The 23,948-nt window shown below is 40.2% G+C and overlaps 1 protein-coding gene across 1 annotated transcript in view; it reads left to right on the top strand.

The window, feature by feature from the left end:
• The window catches only part of CAPN9 (calpain 9), a 193,442-nt gene that overhangs the window by 15,178 nt on the left and 154,316 nt on the right, over positions 1–23,948 (top strand). The window contains exons 4-7 of the mRNA XM_072410240.1: positions 2,104–2,237; positions 2,669–2,676; positions 19,214–19,429; positions 19,717–20,171. Of these exons, the coding sequence (XP_072266341.1) occupies positions 2,104–2,237; positions 2,669–2,676; positions 19,214–19,429; positions 19,717–20,171 (813 nt within the window). The remainder of the gene's footprint in view (positions 1–2,103; positions 2,238–2,668; positions 2,677–19,213; positions 19,430–19,716; positions 20,172–23,948) is intronic.

Raw genomic sequence — 23,948 nt, 5'->3', positions numbered from 1 at the left:
CCCAACCCTGGTCCCCCCCCCCCCCCCCCCCCCCCTCTTTCCTTCCTTATTAAAGCTACAAAAATGGAGTGAATAAACATAGGGGTTTGTCCTTTTGATGAAGCCAAATTGTGAAACAAGTAAAGGATTCAGAATTCAAGAGTAGTAAATACCTTTTTGTAATACGAAGAAAAAGAATTTTTGAATATTCTGTTGTACCAAAATGTTTTGGTTTTGTTGTTTTTAGTTTGTTTTAAAAATTACATGTAATCAATAAATTATGTGATCTTTTAGATAGAAGTTAATCATTCAAGATACCAAACAAAATCCCAATTTCTAGATTCAAAGTGGTAAAAGGGAAGAAATTAGATTAGAACAGTATAATAGTCTTAAAGAATAGTCATTTCAAATGGGCCTAAGATGTGAGAAAGAATGCTGGGAAAAGGAGAGAAAAGAATGTAGTTGAAAAGTGGGCGGAAAAGAAAGGAAAGAAACTAATAGTAAAGCTATGATAAGCGGAAGGGTTTAGAGATCTTGACCTAGTAATTAGTTTAATTAGACTATAAAGATTGCCAGACTGTGAGTAAACAGGGGCATTAACTTTGCTGAGCTACCTCTATGAAGCAAAGAAGATACCATAAATTTAGGCCACACACCAATGCGGTCTCTCTGACAATAGTTAGCTATTGTCAGAGAGACCGCATTGGTAAGTAACATGGAGGGCTGGGTGTAGTGCATCATCAAAGCCACCCAGAAGTGTGTAAAACAATTTTTGTGAATGGAGTACTGACAGGCGGCAGCAGCAGGAGGCGGTGGGCCCATAGACGGAGCGTGGACCGCAATGGTAACTGGCATCTAGAGCTGGGTGTAGTGCATCGTCAATGTCACACAGAAGTGTGTAAAACAATTTTAGTGAATGGAGTACTGACAGGCAACAGCAACAGCTGGAGGAGGAGGCAGGGGGGCTCAGAGACGGAGCGGGGACCGCATTGGTAACTGGCATCTAGAGCTGGGTATAACAGATATTTTTCTGTAGCAAACTGACTTCTTTGGTAAATAGCAAGAGGTATCAGAAGACTGAAATATCTCTATTTTTTGGACCGCGTACGATTCCGGATCGCTAATACGAATGCGCGAGCGATAATCCGATTCTGCTTGATGAATCAGGGGCAATATGACTGCCTATAAAACCTGTCACAATTAGAATATACTACAACTGTATTTCTTAAAAGCAAAAGGGAGTATCTGGTGAATAAATATACACATTCTCTGGTGGAATTAAGCACATGGACCTAGAAGATTCCCTTGAGGAATTATTGAAGGGAATGTCTAACTCCCTGTTTTATAAACAGAGCCATAAGTGTTTTAACAGCTACTTGTTTATTACAGGTAGATAAATCATAGATTAATAATTGTAATAAACTGTTTCACAAGGCAAAAGTTTAATTAAAAAAAAAAATTTCATGGTGACATAAAGTTTACCAGAATTTGGGGTTCTTGGTGTTAAAGGTCAAAGAAAAAACATACTTAGTCTGGCTTGAGTTTTGTCATAACCATTTTAGATGCCTCTAAAGCCTCTGTAGTCACCACAAAAGTGGTGTGACATCATAGGACACAATCATCAACTTTATTTCAAACTTTTTTCTGAATGTAGAATACTGTTTTGCCAACAGCAATACTCCTTTTTTAATTTGATCCTACTTCATTAGGGATCCAAGCATTGCCATTCTGAAATGAAAACATGGAAAAATACACTTTTAAAAAATAAGCAATCCCAGTATTATTTTAAAGTGATTGCTAAAATATGTCAATAAGGTCCCTAAGGTGGAACCCTAATAGATGTTGCACACAAACTGATTGACTAAAACAAATCAAAAAGGTAAAAGCTATCATTCAGGCCTGTGCTATACTTTTCTATTTTGAGAATGCTAGAGCATGCCTGTATTGATTTCTTAAGGTGCTCTAGAATGAAGTTCTCATTTTTTGACAGTTTTGTCAGCATGTAAAAAAGAGGAAGTGGCATAAAAATGTGCATCTAATGTCTATTGTTAACATATTACATTAAGTAGATGTTTTGCATTGTCCATGTATACTCACATATTTGTTAATTTTTTTTTTTTTTAGTTTTGGCAACATAATGAATGGCTTGATGTTGTAATTGATGACAGGTTGCCTACATTCAGAAACCGTCTGGTATTTCTTCATTCAGCTGATCTAAATGAATTTTGGAGTGCATTACTAGAAAAGGCGTATGCCAAGTAAGTATACATTTGCCTGTAATTTACTTTTATAGCACCAGTTTGTTCAATTAGTGGAATGACTACTGAATTCCTTTAAAAATATGTTATTGTTATGAATATACAATATAGTGAACAGAGTTTAGCAGCGTATAATACAGCATAGAATAAAGGTTCAATGACAGTACTGGTCAGTGGTTAAGTTGACCAGGAGGGACACACTCTCAGCATAGTAGTGGTAGCCAATAGGGATCAGCTTCAAGTGCAGGTGTGGTAGCCAGTAGAAATGTAAGTCAAGTGCAGTGGATGTCCCCTACCACAGTGCACAACATATGGATCAATCAACTCAACACTGTCTGTGTGAAAATGCACTGTTGACATTCTGATAACTCCGAGCTGCCTTAGGCACAGGGAACTGATTGACAGTTATCTCATTGTGATTTTTCTGAAAGCCCAGGAGGTATTTGGAAGAGGGTCACTGACTGTTCCTCCAAATTTCCAAATGATTGCTTTAATAGAACTATTGAGGTCCCCTAAACATATGGTATGATTACCTGAGAATATTAAAGGCTGTCCACCCTACAGACACTACAAGTCTCTTGGTTCAGCCTCCAAGTATACCAGGGGTGTCAAACACTGGCCCTGGGGCAAAATCTGTCCCCCAACATCCTTTTTTTTGGCCCCCAAAGGAATTTTAAATATGAACTGCACCTCTGCATTGAAATAGAGCCGCTACTACAATTCCTGGCATCACTCCTTTTTATAGAACAGCGGGCTCTCTGCCTATGCGTGGCCCCGCATTGGACTGTTTTATGGAGGCAAATAATGCCGGGAATTTTAGTAGCGGCACTATATCTGTTTGTTCCTCTAAATAGCGTCAGTTATGTATTAGTTTTAACATATACATATTTAAGCTTTAACTTATACATAATATAACCATTGCTGTTCATAAGTATATCAAATGCTGATTGTACAAAAAGTGTAGAATTGCATATGCGTTCCTATATAAGAATATGATTTCCAAGGTAGGAAGTTGAAAGTCATAGAAAATGATCAAAGAGGCATACGTTAGTAAAATATAGTAACAGTTACAAGTTCAAAATGCAGTCTCTGTGTGTAACAATCAATAAAAGCAAATTAGGTCTGGTTTGCAAAGTTGGCTGCAGTGTATTCAACATGGGTCATTCATCTGATAAATTGATAATTCAATATAAGTATAGGATTTCATGTGTTGCAAAGTGAGGAAGGTGACAAACTAATGGTGAATACAAATTGTGTGACTGTAACTTACATTTGATTTGTGGCGAAAGTTATGTAGCAGTAAGCCCACTGTAAAAGGGTTGATAAATGGAAGATCAACTGTGAATCTAATGGTAGAAGTGGCTCTGTAATTCAGAGTTTCTCTGTAAATAAGATGTATATAGTAAAGATCTATTTATTTAAAACACATATTATAAATGTATACATGTTATGAAGTTTACCTAATTAAACGCCTTAATTTATGCTGTCAACATATAAGGTTGATGAATAGCTAGAGAATATTTGCACTCTAATAGGGATAAGTGAGTGAAAAACATAAATACACGTGTAATATAAATGTTAAAGTGTCAAACATGTAAAAGGAAAAACAAAGTAGATGAGGAGGAAGTACTTACTTGTTGGTATATTAATCTAAATAAAGGCATATGTGTTGTTAATAAAATTGTTCTAATGAAAAACAAAAAAGAATTAAAATATAAAACAGTTCTGAAGATTTGTAAATTCAATTGTGTTCAATAAGTAAAATCCAGGGAAACAAATGCAGTACTTACAGATTAGTACAGGGGCGCAGCCTGACAGCAGTCAGCCAACACAAAGAGCTGATGCTGCATTCAGGGCGACCCTATAAATAAGAGGCATGAATATTGCTAATAAGTCGTGCATGCAGCCGCGCATGTACGGTTGGTGTTAGAGGGACACTAAGTGAGGGCAGCTTCCACCCTCATTCTACAGGAGTTTTGAAATCTCGCGTGATTTGGCATTTTATCAGCTTTAGAGAGTGTATCAGGGTTGTATGTATACTCGCGCTTGTGCGAGTGTTCCTGGTGAGACAGTAAGTGAGGGCAACTTCTGCCCTCCTCTTATGAGGGGTGTATGCTTGTATCCTTCTTTGTCCCCTTACGAGGGGTGTATACTTGTTATCCTTATTTCTTGCTTAGCCTATTACCGCCCAAACCTAATAAGGGAAATAGTGGAAAGTAAAAAGCTAAATAGAATGAGAGGGAAAGGGTGTGGTTTTATCAAAATTGTGAGGGGTTACGAAATGGACCGGACCTCCCTAAGAATGTATTAAATAGTAATACGGAATAATATGGAGTTATAAAACTCCATCAAACATTCAATTACTAGGCTCACCTGAAAGAGGATATTCCCCTTTTGTTGTCAGGTCCTGGGCATCATAGATTTATGGTGCCCAAACGAGGGGACCCTATACAGCAAGTGCCAACAAAGTTAGTATAGCCGTATAGTGGGTGTTCCAAATGAAATATGGAACGCCTCCCGTCCTTTGTAGGGACCCTGAGCAGAATTCAAATACATATGAGAGCTGTTAAATGTAGGTAAAATTAAGTAACAAAGTTAAATCATAGTTAGAAGTACATGTGAAGGAGGTAAATAGTTTAAAGGAAGGAAACCATTTTCTTTACATGTAGTTGAACAAGATACATATCACATTGTAAAATTATTTTCCTATAAGTCTAATTGTAAAGACTACAAATCAATTTTAGATATATTAAGAGATGAATACGTGTTCACAGAAAGAAACTACAGTATATCACAGTATGAACATAGTAATGATATTGCAATATGTAACATAAATATTGACAGTAATATTCCATATATAAGCAACAAGGTCAAGAGTATAATGTTATTCAAAGCATAAACCTAATAATGTTATTACAACATATAACATATTAATTGACATACATATTCATTATGTGGTCTGAATTTGTTGTTTGTGTGACTGACCTTTAGTTTAATAATGTAAGACTACATTGGAGCGAAAAATCCTGTATAGGGAAATAATAGTTGACGGGGGTAAGAACACAGAATAAATAAAGTATAATCATCATCATATAGTGATTACAGAAAGGGTTTAAAAGACATCATATCGTTTAGACCTGGTGGGACACAAGCGTTCAAGGTATGAATCCATTTAATTTCAGCCTTTAGTATGGCAGCATGAAAATCACCACCTCTAGGGTTGGGAAGAATTCTTTCCAAGGCTGAAAAGGAGATGACTTTACTATTAAAAATTATGTTGTGTCTCAACATAGTAACTAATGGGAGTAACCATTTTGCCTGAATTATTAGCATATAGATGTTCATAAATACATTTCTTAAACTGTCTCTTGATTTTCCCTACAATAGAATTTACCACAGTCACATGTAATCAAATAAATAATTCAATCTATGCTAAGTACTGTTTGGCAGAAGAAAGCTCTCCTGTTCCTTGAGCCATGGGCACTGTAAGCATTTTCCACATCTTACAGTGCCCAGGCTCAGTGAATGCAGGGGCCTATTCTGCAGGTCAGTGTAGTGGCTATGTACCAGATTATCCCTCAATGAAGGAGATTTCTTATAAATTATGCTGGGACAGGAATTTAAGAATTTGGATGTGCTTTGATCACATAAGAATATCCCAGTGTTTCCTGAAGATATTTGAGATTTCTGTATGTTGATTGTCGAATGTAGTTATTAATCTTACTTTTGTTTCTACCTGAGATGGTTTGGTTTGAGTAATTGGGGAGTCACAATTTCGTGCCAGGGCTTGTTGGTACGCCTTTTTGAGAAGCTTTTTTACTTTTCTCATTATTCACATTTTATACATACATTTCAGTCCTTTTTATGTATAATATGTCTTTGTTGATATTTCAACAACATTACAGACAGACAAGAAAGAACATAATAATAATAAATTAAATAGTATCATAAGATCATCAGTGGCCATCTTGACTGCAAGGCTGGAGTACTACACACCACTTGTTTTGCTACCCAGCAATCATCCTTGTGTGGCTTTTCTACTTCTGTAACTGTATCTCCTCTGCTGTGGTAGTAAAATAATACTGTGAGTCAGTATGACTCACTAGGTGTCACTAATAAAATCACTGCACACTTCACTTATTTGGGCAGTCACGGGGCCAAAACTGACCAAATAACTCAAGTATGAACTCAGTCTTAAAGGTCCATGTTACCGTCAAGAAGCGCACTCCTTTTACACCCTTGTCAACTGATTCCACATAGATGTCTACAGAACCTGTTCTATTAACAGCGTTTACAAGTAGAGCCCCCCCGACAGAGTGGAGAGGGTGACAGCACTAAGTTTGTGTTGACGTCACTGATTATTTTGCCCTTGCTCTGATCCGTCAGAACAAACACCCAAAAAAAAGGATCCTGTCTGTGGAGCATATGGCTTCACTCGGTCAGCATTTGCTCAATAATCTATCAGTATTGCTAATGCCAAAAAAAAAAACAGGAGTGTGGCAGCAGCAGCATGAGGAGACCACAGAGTGGCAAGGTGACATAGTGTGGAGATGGCGGCAGCAGCAGCATCAGGAGACCACAAAGTGACAAGGTAACAGGGTGGAGATGGCAGCAGCAGCATCAGTAGACCACAAAGTGACCCGGTGACTGAGTGGGGCAGTGGGTGGCAATACCAGTACCCGCTGACGAAGGTGGGTGAAAGAAGAAGCTCTTGGCATCTGATGTGTGGAATCAGGCGGGTGGCAGCATCAGAGTAGTAGCTGAGGCATATCAGCCTATGTTGGGGGAAACCGTTCTGCTGCTGCAGCTCAAGGAGGGTGTGCTTTGCGGTGTACGAGTGGCTGAAGTGCATGCAAAGTTTCCTGGTCATTTTTATGTCTTGCAGATGGGTGGAAGACTTCAGGAACTGCTTGACAACCAGATTGAACACGTGTGCCATGCAGGGCGCATGGCTCAGCCTTCCTTGACGCAGTGCCGACACCATGTTCTTCCTGTTGTCAGTCACTATGGTTCGGATTTTGAGTTGTCGCGGAGAAAGCCAGGATTCGATTTCTTGATGAATCACACAGAGCAGTTCCTCATCTGTGTGACTCCCTTCGCCCAAGCCAACCAGGTTCAGAACAGCGTGACACCGCCGTGCCCTGCACATGTGGTATGCTGGAGGGGCACTGTGAATTGTCCCTGCAGTGGAGGCTGGGGACACGGTGGAGGATGAGGAGGCAGAGGCGGACATTGTCGCAGGACCAGCGGCGTGAGAATGTGGAGGCGGAATCGGTGTCACCTGGCTAAGTTGCTGGTGTGGCTTTGCAGGAACCACATTCACCCAGTGGGCCGTAAAGGACATGTATTATCCCTGACCGTAGTTACAGCTCCACATGTCGGCGCTGCCGTGACCTTTGGCAGACACCGGCAGGCTCAAGAACTGGCCCACCTTCTGTTCTACATATTTGTGCAGGGCTGGTACTGCCTTTTTCGCAAAGAAATGACGGCTTGGGACTCTCCGCTTCGGCTCGGCGCTAGCCATCAGTTCTCTGAAAGGTGCAGAGTCCACCACTTGGAAAGGGAGGGACTGCAGCACAAGCAACTTGGACAGGAGCACATTCAGCTTCTGCGCCATTGGATGAGTGCACGCATACTGGTGTCTCTTGGCAATCGATTCGGTGATCGATTGATGACGGAATGACTGACGAGGAGTAGGAGGAGCAGGAGCATCTGGACCAGAAGAAGATGGAAATAACATACAGGTCCCTTCGGTTGAGGTGGTGGAGCCTTGACTTCCTGAAACCCGTTGCATGCTACTGGGTGATGCAGCGGTTGCTGCGCCAGGCTGGACCACCACATTGGAGCCACGGTTCTCCCAGGCCACCTTATAGTGACGCTGCATATGTTGATGCAGGGCCATGGTGCCAACATTGGCACCTTGGCCACGCTTCACCTTCAGCCCACAAATTCTACATATGGCCATGTTAACCTCCGGTGGCTTATTAAAAAACTGCCACACCGCCAAGTAGGGGAATTTCCCCCCAACACTCCGCACTGACTAACTGTTACTGCTGCTGCCTCCGTGAACCCTGCACCACTACATTCCGGGCAGGTAGGCTGCTGTGAAGCAGGTGGTCTACCCCAGGCACGTTTGGCTCCCGACCTCCAACTGCTGCCACCTTGCTGACTCCTAGCCTTGCTACCACCTTGCTGGCTCAGCCGCTGCCTCATGGGCAGGCTGCCACCCTCTTCTCCTGATGATGATGATCAGTTTTTTTTCTCACAATGAGGTTTTGGCTATCACTCTCCCTAGCGCCTGCAGACATCTCTCCCTTCACTCAGAATGTTGTAAAATGTCTTAATCCAAGATGGCTGAGGCTATTTATCGGGCTGTGACATCACAGGCTGGCTGCTGATTGGCTGCATGCATGGCATTATGGGTCACCCCACCTTCCCAGAGTTCCTTGCCCCATATCCTCACACGTGTAGCCGCCATTTTAGGAAAAATTGTGATTCGTTACCACGAATCGCGAGGAAATTTGCATTTGTTGCGAATCAAGTTATTCCTGAAATTCGGATCGAATTCCACTTCGTCAGCTTCGATTCGCTCATCTCTATAATCAAACATAGACAACACAAATTTTTTGTTGACCTAAATGTTTAAGCTTATTTATACTAAAATAGGTATGCTGATTCTGAAAGTGCAGTTAGTTTTCTTTTATCATGTCAGGTCTTTTCTCTACCGTCTATATTAATGCGATTATTGTAGCGTGGATTTGTATAGGCTGTTTATTTACACTCAAGACAGTGTGGTCAGAGGTTGTGCGCTGCTTTACATAGCGAATAGGCAAAATTTATTTTTCTACTTACACACGTATTTCCTTTCTTTCAGATCATGTCTGGCTCCACTGTTTCTCATCTTAAGTGCCTAAACAACCCTAATTCATTTTGTTATATATGTGGAAGTTTCACCATTCCTAGTCAAAGGGCGAACATCAGCACATTTGTAGAGCAAGCCTATTTGGCTTATTTCAACATCAAACTGGGTGATCAAGACCCCTCATAAGGTGTGCAAACAGTGTGTCGAGGGTTTAAGGATGTGGATAAAGGGAACACGTGATAAGATGCCATTTGGTATACCTATGGTTTGGTGAGAGCCAGGAGATCATTTCAGTGACTGTTACTTTTGTATAGTAAAAACTTCAGGATATAACAAGAAAAATAAATGTAACAGAGTATCCTAGTCTACCATCGGCTATACGTCCAGTGGCTCATTCAGATTCAATCCCAGTGTCGGTTTTCGTTACACTACCCTCTCTTGAAGAACATGATTATGGTGATGAACTAGGTGACAACAATGACGAAGAGTTTGAAATTGAAGAGGACTCTCTCCGTAAGGGATTTGATCAGCATGAGTTAAGGGGGTTTTGGCACGTGATTTGGGACTATCGAAGAAGGCTTCAGAACTCCTAGCATCAAGACTGCGTGAGAAAAAAGGAATGAAGGTATTGTACTTTCGAAATTGCATTTCTGCATTACTTTAGAACTGACAGTGACTTTGTGTATTGCCATAACATGCCTGGTTTAATGGAGGAATTGGGAATTCCAATCTATAACTCAACTCAATGGCTTCTATTCATCGATAGCTCAAAGCAGAGCTTAAAGTGTGTCCTCCTTCACAATGGCAATATATTTGGTTTAGTCCTAATTGGCCATACAGTTTCTCTTTGTGAAGAATATGCAGACATAAAGAGAGTCATTGTTTGAGTTGAGGCAATATCACCAACACAATTGGGTCACCTGTGTTGACCTTAAAATGGTATGCTTCCTTCTTACACCAAGTATCCCTGTTATCTGTGCAAGTGAGACAGCAGGGCTTGTGAGAGGCATTGGGTGGAAAGGATCTACCCTAAATCCAGGTGATCCAAACATTCTACATGAACCACTTGTTGATAGAAAGAATATTATATTCCCGCCTCTGCACATGAAACTAGGTCTGATGAAGCAGTTTGTTAAAGCTTTGCCAACTGAAGGAGACTGTTTCAAGTACCTTCTTTTAGCATTTCCTAGCCTGTCATTTGAAAACATAAAGGCCGGTGTGTTTGATGGTCCACAGATTCGGCAGCTCATCAAAGATGAACTTTGCATCAGGACAATGTCAGAAGTCGAAAAGAATACTTGGTTATCATTCAAAGCCATTGTCAAGGACTTTTTTGGAAACACACGAGCAAATAATTACACAGAAATTGTCCAGAAACTCTTGGAGAGCTACAAAATGCTTGGTTGCAATATGGCCATCAAGGTGCATTATCTGCATAGCCATCTTTCTATCTTCCCGGAAAATCTTGGTGCAGTCAGTGATGCGCAAGGTGAACAATTCCACAAAGATTTGAAGGTCACAGAAGGACGGTATCAGGGTAGATGGGATGTACATATGATGGCTGACTATTGTTGGAGCATCTGGCGGGATTGTCCTAACACTGAACACTCCAGGTAAAGCTATAAGCCTAAAGGTTTACCTTTAGCTGCTTACCCGATTAATTTTCAAATGTTTTACCCAAAAAAAAATGTCATAGAGTAACACTAAATCCTTTGTATGAACAAAAGAAATTTAAATAAACAGTACATTCAAAGTATTTGATTATTTTTTCATTGTATGTAATATTTGTATGTTTTTTGACAAAAATGAAGGGTACCCTGTATTGTAAAAACTGGATGTGATAGCAAAAAACTGGGGTCATTTCTGGATTCACCACCCAAAAATTAGTAAAAAAACAAGTGTAAGATCTAACACCACAAAAAATGTGTTACCCAGTACAATGTGCTCCAAAAAATACCACCAACACTGTGCATAAGAGAATCACAAATTAGTGAAGTGGAAGATCAACTCCTAAAACATCAGGCGAGGATCACATCGCCAAAAAATTAACTTGCCTTTGTTAGGAAATGCTTATCTCTCCGGCAACTTCGTGCTGTGCACCATCGCAGTAAAAATCACTGTTTGTTCTGTCCAGCAATGTCATTAGCAGAAGCCACTGCTTCCCTTTAGTTAGACAACCCAGTGTATTTTTGGCATCCATTGTTAGGCTGCACACAGATGTAAGGGATTCTAGAGGCTGATCATCTCCTGACTCAGTCAAGCACAGCCATTGGCTGCTGGGACTTTAAAGCCTCTCTGCTCCCAGTCACCAGTGCTTGTTATAGCGCATCCTGTAGCTTGGCTAATCTGTGCTGGAGTGTGTTTTGATCTGATTTATTGTTGCTGACCCTGCCTGTTTTCTGATCTGTGAGTGTATACTGCCTTGAACGACCTTTGCCTGTGACTCGGATTCTGCTTGTGTTTTGCCCTTGTGTACTTCGTTTGGTGGACGAATATTTGGTGTATGACCTCTGCTCTGTATTCTGGACTTGGCTCTGTTGGAATCTTGGTACTGCTTTATCTGTGGGCTCCTGGCTTGCTGCCAGCCCATTCTCAGACACCATCCCTTGCGGAGTAAGTCTTGGGGGCAACCAGTCTCCCGAGGCTGAACGGGGGCTTGCTATAGGTGAAGACTGCGGTGTTAGATTGGGGGACTGGTGTCTGGTGAGGCTGATGCTGACCAGAGCCTTACAGCCTTTCTTTTTGATAAATATGATGACATGGAAAAAAAGAAATTGTTGCTCCAATTTACTATTGGCCTATAAGAAACAAAACTCTCTCCTGGTTGACAGTCCTAAGATTCTCATTTTTCAGGATTTCTCTGCTGCGGTGATGCAGAAACGCAGAGGCTTTTGTTCCAGCCTAAAATTGGTATGCCACCTATTTCTTCTTTTTTTTCTTCTTCCTAAATTGCAGACTCATGTTGTTATTGAAAACTCTATTTTTTACTGCTTCTACCTCAATGATAATTTTGCAAATGCTTATTGTTGTGTGGTTTTCTGTTGGAGTGCACAGCGTTAAAGATATAAAATGTCTTTAAGGACTAAAGCAGGATGGCTCGGCTGGAGGTTTTAACCAAAAATCTAGATAGAAAGATGACATCTCCTTGAGGAAAGACCGCTCCAGTTGGCCTGCCTTGTTTATCAAACCTATCTGATAACCCTCAAAGGAACTTCATCTATTTTTTTCTTTCTTCATCTATTCTTCCGTCAATATATATGCCCCCATGGGACCCAATGCCAAACTATTCACCTATATCTCTGAACTGACAGTCTGTTACCCCAACTTGAATATAGTGGGAGATTTCAGTTCTCTCCTTGATCTGTGTCTTAACAAATCTGACTCACAAAATGCATTTCCTCAGTACATTGCCTCTTGAAATCCCTACCCCTGCTGGACCCCTGGCTTAGTTAGGGACTACTCAAGCTGGCCCAAAGCCCAAAAGACTTTCTTTCGAATACATTATTTTTTTTTTACACTGAATGTTTTTCTCCCAAGAATAACAATTGTTCTGTACCACCCTTCTTTTTGTCAAATCATACACAAATGTTATGTCTCTTCTTCACCAGGTATCGGGTAGCCTGTTATCTTCTTTTCTGTTGAGTCTAGCTCCCAACCACTTACCCAGGATTCTTGCTACCAACCCTCAATTCTCTGGTACCTAATTTGGCCACACAGAAGTCAAATTGATGCCATTCATGGATGATGTATTTTTTATATATTTCCAATCTTGTTACATTATTTCCAGCTATCATGTACCTTGTTAACTGCTTTCAAGCAATTTCCGGCTACACAATCAATTTGTCTATAGCATTATACTTGGTTCCTAAGCAAAAGCCTCAATGCGGTGACCAATTCCCCTTTCATCCCTAAAAACCCTGCTGGAGTTTACAAAGTCAAATATTCTCCAGCCTTGCATGCAATAAAGCAGAACTTCAAAACATGGTCTTCTTTCCCTCTTTCCTTCACGGAAAGAGTGGCTTTAATCCAAATGGTAACATTTCCTAGATTGGCAATAAACTAACCTCCATTCACAGCCTTCTCCTCTCTAAATTTCTAAACTTCCTTGCTCTCACTAAAACTTGTCTTTCCTCCTCAGACTCCTCCTCTGCTGCTACAGTCTCCTATGGAGGCCTGCACTTCATGCATACCCCTAGACCTGACAATGGAGTAAGTGGTTGTGTGGGTCTCATTCTCTTCCCTAACTGTACATATAAAGTCCTTCCCACCTCGCCCCCCCTCACTTTCACCTCTTTGGAAGTCCATTCAGTTCGTATTTTTCACCCCCTACTCCTCATTGTTGCTGTTGTCTACTCTCCCCAGGTCCAGTTTCCTAATTTTTGATAACGTTGCCTCTTGGCTCTAGTAGGTGGGGGAATTAATACACAATATCCTTCTTCAGCCAAACTGCTCTCCATTACCTCCTCCTTTGGACTCACACAGAACATAAACCCCCACACACATCACCAGACACACTGTAGACCTAAAATTTTCCAAACTCAGCAACCAAACCCACCTTGAAAATTCACTATTCCCCCTTTCTGACCACAACCTAATCCACTTCAACCTCCTATTCACGCCCCCAAACTTGGTCAATGGCAGAGAGACATCTGTAACCATGACCACAACCTAATCTCAAACTGCCTTTTCCCCAGAGACCACCAACCTCCTTGTACTCTTATCACTTGTATGGACTACTGTAACATCCTCCTCCCTGGTATTCCACCAACCTGACTCTCTCCTCTACAATCTTTTATGAATGTTGCAGCCAGACTCATCCATCCTTCCCACCACTCCTTTTCGTACATCTCTTTGTAGTTCTCTACATTGGCTTATATTTCACCTTAGAATCAAATTCAAGCTCTTGTGCTTTGTTTTCAAATCCCTCCACAGTTTATTTCCCACTTACCTTTCTGACTTAGTAAAAAATACTCTCCTAGCTGCCCTCTTCACTCCTCCGGTGACCTATACTGACTCCCTCATCACTTTTCGTCCTATTCGGCTTGCTCCTACTTTATCCTCATTTAAACGAGCACTCAAAACCAATTTTTTTCAAACTTGCCTGTTTCTTCTGTCTTTTGAAACCCTCACTACTTCCCAACACTACATATCTTCCCTCCTATTGTATGTTACTTCCCCCACCTCCTAGATTGTAAGCTCGTTGGGGCAGGGTTAAATTAATAAGCAGCTCTCAGGGTCCCCTCTGTACCCTGAAAATTTAACGTTTGTACAACAATCAGTGTAGGAGACATGAAAGTTTATACATTAGGGGTAATGACAGCAGTATGGACACAAACACAGCTCTCATGCTGCTGCTGGTGTACAAAGGGTAGGATTTTTTTAATGTACAAGGTAGGTGGGGAGCATTGCAGCTGATTTCTGAGGTCTATAGAACACGCCCCCTCTCGGGGAGCTCTGACTGAAGCACAATCTCATTAAAAAAGATCGGAGATGCATGCGCAGACAGAGCATTCATAGCTGATTGTGACATCATTGTACACCCCCAATCAGCTGGTTACATGCATACTGAGGGTAGGATTATCTCATTCATAGGACACTGGCTCCTGTGTCACACTCACACAGGAGACTTAGCGCTGTGCAAGAAGGTAAGCCAGAACACAGCAAAGGAGGTGCCTGGGAACACTTTAGACATTGCTGAATCCTGCAATTAGTTAAAATAAAAAAATATGGTTTTATAAAACATCTTTGGTGTATTTATTTTGTGTATCCCTCCTCCTATTCTATGCTGCTTCCCCCACCTCTTAGATTGTAAGCTCTTCTGGGCATGTTCCTCTCCTCCTCCTGTATCACTGTCTGTATCGCTCTGTCATTTGCAACCCCTATTTAATGTACAGCGCTATGTAATATGCTGGCTGCATGTAAATACTATTATTATTAATAATAATAAGAATATAATACTAATAATAATAGAAGCTTAACTCTAAAGGCCCGATTCTACCTGAATGCTCCTTTAATTGAAATCAAATTTCTTGATGTGACCATCTCTATTTCTGTTATGCAGAACTTGTCCTCTCATATTTCTAAACATGTATATGTCCCTGTGGAAAGCTTTCACCTAACAATTTTGGAATAAAGGTGTCACATAGAGATATTTTTTCACACTCATGTGGTAGTAAACCTCTACCAGTTATTAGAGGTTTTTGATGGCATTATTTTGCTTATGTTTTTTTTTTGTCTCGCATACTCACTCATTAATGGTACAAGCATGCAACTACTTATTGAGCAAGTTAGGTGGCTGAACAGCTCTCCTTCAGACTCATTCTAAAACACCTGCTGTTGATGAAAGTAGGGCCAAGGAAAGGCTCACAACACCTAACTACACCTTACTGACATTCACATAAGGAAACGTAAACAACCCTCTTAGTGTTTTTTTTTAAATGCAACACCCTTTTTTAAAAAAAATAAACTGTTCAGCACCGCCCCCTTAATTCTCGAATGAATCGGAGCGCAGAGCCTCCCAGGATACCTATGTCATGCATCCTGGGAGGCTCTTGGCTGCTCTTTCATCAAAAGAGAAAAAAATGCTAATCTCACACATGAGCAGTGAGATTGGCAACTTTTTTTCCTTAACCCCCCTAGCGTTCCAATTCTGTCAGTTTTTTCAGAGAGATGCAAAGCACAATGCAGGACTTCTGCATTGTGCTTCACATCTCACTGCAGATGCGAGCAGCAATAGCAAATTCCAGGGGTAACCACGTCCCCCGATGGACCGGCTTCACAACAGGACCATCCGATTGCCGCTGGAGAGCGGGGCAAAGGTAAGGTGGGCTCTTAAAGTTACCCCGAGTGTGACTCGGGGTTACCCCGTTTTGCATGTAAAAGCCACCCCTGAGTCACACTTGGGATTACCTCTAGGAAGGTTAAACTACGTCACCCGATCTCGCACCCGCATTGGGTGATGTAGAAGAAAAACCCGGAAGTAGAGAGGAAAAGATGGCAATGCCTGGCTCCCCCTATGCCGGCCGGAAGACGGATTCGACAGATCGACTGCTCTGAGGAATTGAAGGCAAAGGGTGATTTTTTTTTGTTTTAGGTAGTTTTGAGTTTACTTTCTCTTTAAGGAGTTTGGTCTCATGTTGCTCGTTGGGTTAGGTTCTGGTTTTGTTTGCTCCCAAAGTTTAGACTGTAGCAAAACACAGCATATACTATAAGATTAACATCCTGCATAGTCTATACTCTGAGTTGAAATTTTAGATTTTTAAATAAAGGTTAAAAAGGCTTGTTTTGGGTAGGAAATCACTAAAAATTTCTGGGGCCAGTTTTAGGAAACCTCTAAATATTCCCAAAAGGGTGAATTCTTTACTCCATACTGCAAAAGGATTTCTAGAGTATAATTACAACTAAAGCTGCATCTCAGTTCTTGATCAGTAACAGATTGTTTTCCCAATTTTTTTCTCATTTTTGACTGTTTTTTTTTTTTTTTTTGGTGCAAATTCGTAGCATTTTTTTTTCCTAGCCAATTCTGGGAATCGGAAACAGTCTATTTGCAGTTAAATTAAATATTCACTTCTAATTGTTTTGTTGGTGGTTTTACAATTACTGCTTGGCATCAGAAACAGATAACAGGTCACCAATGTGGTATTGGTCCATTTTAATTAACATCAATTGTGCCACACTGTCGGCAGATGGGTGTCCATGAGAGCGACAAATCCACTTCCCTGCTGAAAACTCTCTCCAATATGAAACTTAAGGGTGGGCAAGGCATTACCTGAATGACATACTTGGCAATTCTGGTGAAATCTACACTTTCTTGGGTCATCAGGTAAGTAATCAGGCACTACAGGACATGCCAGTTAAAATGATACCATCTGGCCTATCTGATATTCAAACTCTCTGGAGCTGATTTATCACACGAATGCGCGTAAGCTCACCATGCTAAAATACACGCCACTGCCTGCAGCAAATTACCGCGAGCCGAGTACTAGTGCAGTCACCTGCCAATTTACAGCATTGATAAATGAGCACTGAGGTTGAGAATTTGCCAATTAAGGCGATTCATTTTCAGCTGCACGATTCAGGAGGATCTGTTAAGCTCTGTCAATGGTAATGTCATAGCAATCAATTAGTGCACACCTGGTCCCTATTCTCTGCGCATCTACAGTCCATTACAGGTCAATTTGAATCTGTAGTGCTTCATCTTTTTTTTGGTAAGTGCTACATTTTATGTTACATTATACTAATTCACAAAATTGCTTCATTTATACTTTTTCTTTGGATGAAACATTGCAAACTATTTTATATCAAGCTTTACTGTATATATAATAATTAGCACTTTATGGTATGTCATAACACAATAGTATGAATGTAAAAAAAATTGTGAGCAAACATTTTGGATCTGATTAAAATTTCATTTTAGTTTGGCTTTAGAGAAATCAAATATTTGAAAAAAAGATTAACAAAGTTTATGAAGTTTAACCAACCTCCTAGTCAACACAAAGGCCACATCCCCAGTTTCATAGACTAAGAATAAGGATTTGAGGGATTAGCTCAATAATTGGGACTTTTAAGGCTAATAAGTATAAATATACCGTATTTTTCGGCTTATAAGACACACTTTTTCTTCCCCAAAACTGGGGGGGGGGGGGGGGGGGAGTGGGTGCGTCTTATACAGCAAACACAGTTTTAAAAAATAATTAAAATATCATACTCACCCGATACCGCGATCTCGCGATGCTGCGTGCTTCTTCTCTCCTCTCCTCCTGGCTGCAGCGCGTGTCTCCTCCTCCTCTGAGCGGGGAAAAGCCGGCACACATGCCCCCGCGATCCTCCTCCTCCGAGCTAGGAGACAAAATTGCTTCATTTATACTTTTTCTTTGGATGAAACATTGCAAACTATTTTATATCAAGCTTTACTGTATATATAATAATTAGCACTTTATGTTATGTCATAACACAATAGTATGAATGTAAAAAAATTGTGAGCAAACATTTTGGATCTGATTAAAATTTCATTCTAGTTTGGCTTTAGAGAAATCAAATATTTGAAAAAAAGATTAACAAAGCTTATGAAGTTTAACCAACCCCTTAGTCAACACAAGGCCACATCCCCAGTTTCATAGACTAAGAATAAGGATTTGAGGGATTAGCTCAATAATTGGGACTTTTAAGGCTAATAAGTATAAATATAACTGTATATAAAAAAACCATAACTTTATTGAGTAACATTTAAAAACATTGACATTTAAAACTCAAACTGCAACAGACATTATTAGATATTTCTGTTTGGGTTACCTAATCATAGGGGTATCCCTTTTTGGTTCGATGTGTTTCACCGATTGATTCTGCTTCTTCAGGAAAAAGGAGAAGGACAGAAATATCTAAAATTAAAATAATAAATCTTTAACCATCATTCATCTTAATCCAACAGTTTCAAACAATCAAAAAGATTATTTTTTACTTCTTTAAATGTGGATGTACCTGATTTCTGAAGCACATAGAACCCCACCTAGCAGGTGAGGGCAGGCAAGGACCACAGTATTTGAATTATGTTTCAATCAGCATTGTTTTTCATTATCTGATAACAGGGAATAGGATCATCAATTTCCACTATATTTGTTACAGATTATATTAATCTTGTGTCCAAATCTTCTAAAAGATAATTAATTTTAAAAGTGCAAATATGAGCTAGAGCAAGGCAATATAATATTGCTGATAATATTAGAAAACTAAATCAACCGTTGACCCATTAACCCATTTAGAGAGAAAGACAGAGGGTTCTAGGCTGAAGAGAGAGCCAGAGGGTTCCAGGCTGATGAAAGAGCCAGAGTGTACCAGGCTGAGAGAGAGCCAGAGGGTTCCAGGAAAGCCAGCGGCCAAACAGTTCTACAACTGGAACAGTACTGATATAGTGTATGTGTTAGTAGGAGAAGGCAACTAAGTGAGGTAGCCAGATGCCCAGCCAGGCTACTGTTTATTGTTTTGTTGTGCAGTACTGGAGACTGTGTTTTAACACTTGCCTAAGCAAGTAAGCTGCCTAAACACTAAGCAATGAAGATTGCAGCAGAGATTTAAATAGCCATTGTGCCAAAATTTTGTGTCAACATGGAGTATGTAGTGAAGCAACTGATCCTGGCAAATGCTATACTACAACAGGGCATCGAAGAGCAGACGCATGAAAATGCATACTTGATGCAAATGCAGCCAGAGACTAACCGTATGTTGGCAGCTCAGTTGGCGAAGGTAACAAAAGAAGCAGAAAGTGACCGTCGAACCCTGACTGAGCTGATACAGCAGCTAGCCATTGAAGGTCAAGAGGGGTTGTCGGTTGCAAGTAATTTTTTTCAGAATATGACACCGCATGACGAGGGCGAGGATGTTTTACAAGAAACAAACACAGAGCAGTACACTATTACTATAGACTATTACAGTATTACTATTACTAAGCTACCAAGATAGAAGAGCACATTGAGGAGGTTATGGTTACTGTTACTGAGAAAGTAACTGAATGCATTACAACTGTTCAAGTTAAACATGAGGAAAAATGTTATGATCCTGTTTTGACTGCGGGAAAGTTTCCTTTTATTGAAGTCCAAGCTAAATGATGGGATCCTTTTGGAGCTGAGACAAATGAACAACCTGAAGGGCTCAAAGCTGAGCCAATGGAGGCTGAAGAGGGAGATTGTGATTCTGAAGATGAAGAGAATGAAGGCACAGAAGATAAAGAGGATGAGAAAGAAGTTGGCAATCTGCAAAGGGGCTTGGCCTACCAGTACAATAGCGAGCACAATAGTGCCATATCTCACTTCACCCAGTGTACTGAAGTCCTAGAGGAGAGAGTGGCTCTACTTTCAGAACAGTTGGAAAATGCTGCAAATGAATCCACTGAGAAAATTCAGAAAGAAATGGGTGAATTGAAGAGGCTTCTTCCAGACAACGGGGAGAAGATGAAAGAGTCCAAAGAAGCCCATGAAAGTATCTCTGTTTCTAAAAAGGTGTGGGAAGATTTTAGTAAATTAAGTGAAGTAAAGATGGAGGAAGGTGTTGCTACATCAGTGGATGTGAAGGCTGAAAAAGTGATGGGAAACATGAAGCCTCCAAAAATTAAAAATGAATGTGTAAAGTAAACATGTGAGCAGTGCAGCTATACTTGTCCCAGACACTCAAATATTGATTTCCAATGCAGAGGCACGTGAGAACTCGATCTAGGGAAAAGCTTTATGAATGCTACATTTGTTGTGTTCGCTTTACACAGGGTGGAACCATGAAAATGCACATACTGCAAAAGCCTACTGAGAATGTAGCCAAAGTCCACCGTCCCCATTGTGATACAGTTATGGCAAGAAAAAGTGATATAGGGGTTCACTTTAGAAAGCAGAGTCCTTCTACCAAACAAGGAAAGAAGTGATACAGTCTTCGATGACCCTTTCTTACAAAAATAAAAAGCGATTTAAATGTAATTGGGGTGTGGCAGAGAAAAGTGTGAAGACCATCATCATAGTGGCTGTTAAGGGTGCAATGCCAATAATACAGAAACTGGAACTTCAGCTTGCTGTAGCAAACAATATTGCTGTCATTGGACTGGATAAGATTGAAGTGAGGCTGCCTGTTTTGTATCAGACAAATGACAAGATTGTAGCTAATGCCTCAGAGGCTGTGGTCTGTGCTAAAGATGCAGTGATCAAAAGTATAACTGGTGTGGTTGATAAGACCAAGGGAGCAGTGTATGACAGTGTGGAGGTGACAAAATCTGTTGTAAATGGAAGCATCAACACTGTGCTTGGGAGCCGTGTGGTGCGCAAAATGAGCAGCGGTGTTGATACTGCTCTTACAAAGTCTGAAGCTCTTCTTGAACAATACCTACCACCAACTGATGAGGAACTAAAAAAGGAGGAGGCAAAAACAGAGGGGTTTAAGGCGTCAAATGACAAGGCAAGGTGCTATGTTCGCTTGGGGTCACTTTCTACCAAGGCACGCAAACATGCTTACCATCAAGCATTGACAAGATTCAGGGATGCTAAATGGAGAAATCAGGTGGCCATTGCTCAGCCATAGTCTATGGTCGACCTGTTTGAATATGCCAGGAAGAACATAAATGATGCCAATCAGAAGATACATGATGCACAGGAGAGGCTGTACAACAAAAAGGGAGAAACCTGGATGAATGCAGAAAGTGCGGTCCAAGAAAGAAGGTTCAACCAAAAAGTAAAGATAAAGCAAGAACTTGGTGAAGGGTTAACAAAGGAGGAAATTGAGATTCTGAGTGATGCCTGCACTAAGCTGAAAGAGCAGAAGAGGTTACTAACAAAAGAAAAGGAAGAACTGCTGGAGCTAAAGGATGATGTTCAGGAGTTCAGTGAGGATGGAAGAAACTGATTTAAAGAAAAGATGCTTTGCCAAAGTCCCTTAAAGTTACCAGAGACAAAGTGTTCCAGAGCACCGGGTCTCTGTATCTGGGCTATCTTTTTTGTGGATATTCGCTGGTCCTCAATAATCAGCTCATGGAAAGCATCGCAGGTTGCGGGGTCAGTTGAGGTTGGGGGTGCCCACTGCAGAGCACATCTTCATCGTTGAAATGCCCAGTCTTGAAAAGAGATAACCAGGTTTTGACAGTGCTGTAGGAAGGACACGTCTCCACCAGTGTTTGTGACATCTCAATGTGAATGTCCTTTGCTGTCTTTCCCTGGAGAAACAAAAACTTCATGATGGCCCCTAACTCAAATGGCATGAAACTTGCTTGTGCCACTGCCATCACAGCTTCTCACTAAAAGACAAAACAATTTTGATAATTGCAAAGACCTGATATCTGCACAGTTACATACTAAGATATTAGGCTGTCATATGCCATATGGAAAGGGGCAAAGCCATGAACTTCTCGGCACCCCCTAATATACCTCTGAGCCACAGTTGGATAGTGTGCAAAGATATGTGGCTCCCATCCAAGGTGACCTTTAGAAACCATGCAGGGGTTACTTCACCTAGACAGTGGTCAGCTAGAGATTTACTGGACCCAGGTTAGGTAGGTAGCCACACTGGTGCTGAAAATATACAGGAGGAAAAGGAAGGAACACTGGGTGTATGGGCTGCCTTGAATTAATGTATTTAGTTCCTGAAAGTGGCAAGGTAAAGGGCATAACCCAATCGTATGCTGCCATGTAGCAGTCAGAAAAACATTTTCCCTTTAAGAGACGCTGCTGTGTGGTTAAAGAAAAAGGCTAATTTGAATACTGGAATATAACTTAGAGTTACACCTTTGCCCTTAATTTTTTTTAATGTTTGCAAAATTGACAAAAATTAAATACTGATGTGTACAGCTGAGGAGAATACTAGTTTGAATAATAGTATATAACTTTAACAGCAATAACACCAGCATGTAATATTCATTTACTTACAATTATCTTCAATAATTCAAATGTTCCATATGTTTTTTGGCCACTGAATTACAAAAATATTATTCATTTTTCTCCATCATCTATGGTTTTCACACAAAATGGAAGGAAAAAAATGCTCCCTGGTAAGACTTTATTCAGTCTACATTTACATGATATATTCCTTTCAAATTTGATGAATATTCTTCATCCAAAATAGAACCAGTAAAAATTAAAAAATACATTAAAACAGTGTGTTTGACACAGTGTTTTTCCACACTTTCTTGCTGCAGCTCCCAGCTATAGTCCACAATTACACTAACATCACCACCACCCTTCTCCCCCTCCTGCTAATTACTTTCCATTTGGATGGAAAGTATTGGATTACACATGTCCTCAAAGAGCTGAGCTCAGTTATTTCAAAGCCATTGGTTTAAATTTTTAGAGACTGTTTAATCACGGGCATGGTACCAATGGATTGCCAGAAAACCAATGTAGTTCTTCAAAAAGGGAGCAAAGGCATTACAAAATAACTACAGACCAGTAAGTTCCATAGTTGGAAGGGTCCTAGAAATTTTGATAAAGAACCACATAGAAGAGTTTCTGATAGAAAAGTGATAGTCTGCATGGAATCAAGAAAGACCAAAGTTATTAAAATATTTTTTCCTCTTTTTATGAGGAAGTAAGTAAACAGGTAGACAGTGGAGTAGCAGTTGATATAGTATATACTAATATGCAGGGTAACCTCCCTGGCGGTCTAATTATGTCAGTATTTTTATGCCAAAAGCGGTACATTGTTTTGAATAGAAATTTATTTTTCATTGTAGGTCTATAATTCTTAGGCATAACTCACCAAAATATATCCAATATTTAATAAATGTAATTATAAACTCTAAATAATATTATCTGTTAAAACAAGGGTGCATAAAAAAAATACTGAAACCTGTAATGTAACTGTACAGTAGCATATAATATATATGTGTATATATATATATATATATATATAAAATATAATGATTCCTTTGTATTGGAGTCAATACAGTTATTTTGTATTGAATCCAATACAAAATAATTTGAATTTCCTCCCGCATGCACCTGGGAAACTGGGAAATCCCAGGAAATCTTCAGGAAATTCGAGGTCACTGGGAAATCCCGGGGAACATCAGTGCACTCAGTCAGTGCAAATCAGAACAAAAGGTTGGGAGTGTGGCTTGGGGTTACCACTTTCAGCATGTTTTTTTACCCCGAGTCACACTTGGGATTACCGCTCAGGGGGTTAATATCCAAATTAGGGTCTATAGGAGAGAATTAGAATTAGAAGAGTAAATCTATAAATGGATAGATAGAACTGGTTTAAAGTTCGCATTTAGAGAGTAGTGATTGATGATTCATACTCTGCCTTGTCTAAAGTTATTAGTGGTGTACCCCAGGGTTCAGTTTTGGGACAATTACTGTTACATCTTTATAAATGATATAGAGATTGGG

This window comes from Pyxicephalus adspersus, chromosome 4 (genome assembly GCF_032062135.1).
Source record: "Pyxicephalus adspersus chromosome 4, UCB_Pads_2.0, whole genome shotgun sequence".
In the NCBI taxonomy this organism is placed as follows: domain Eukaryota; kingdom Metazoa; phylum Chordata; class Amphibia; order Anura; family Pyxicephalidae; genus Pyxicephalus; species Pyxicephalus adspersus.
Note: the sequence above shows the minus strand (reverse complement) of the source record. Positions and strands in the feature narration are given on the sequence as shown.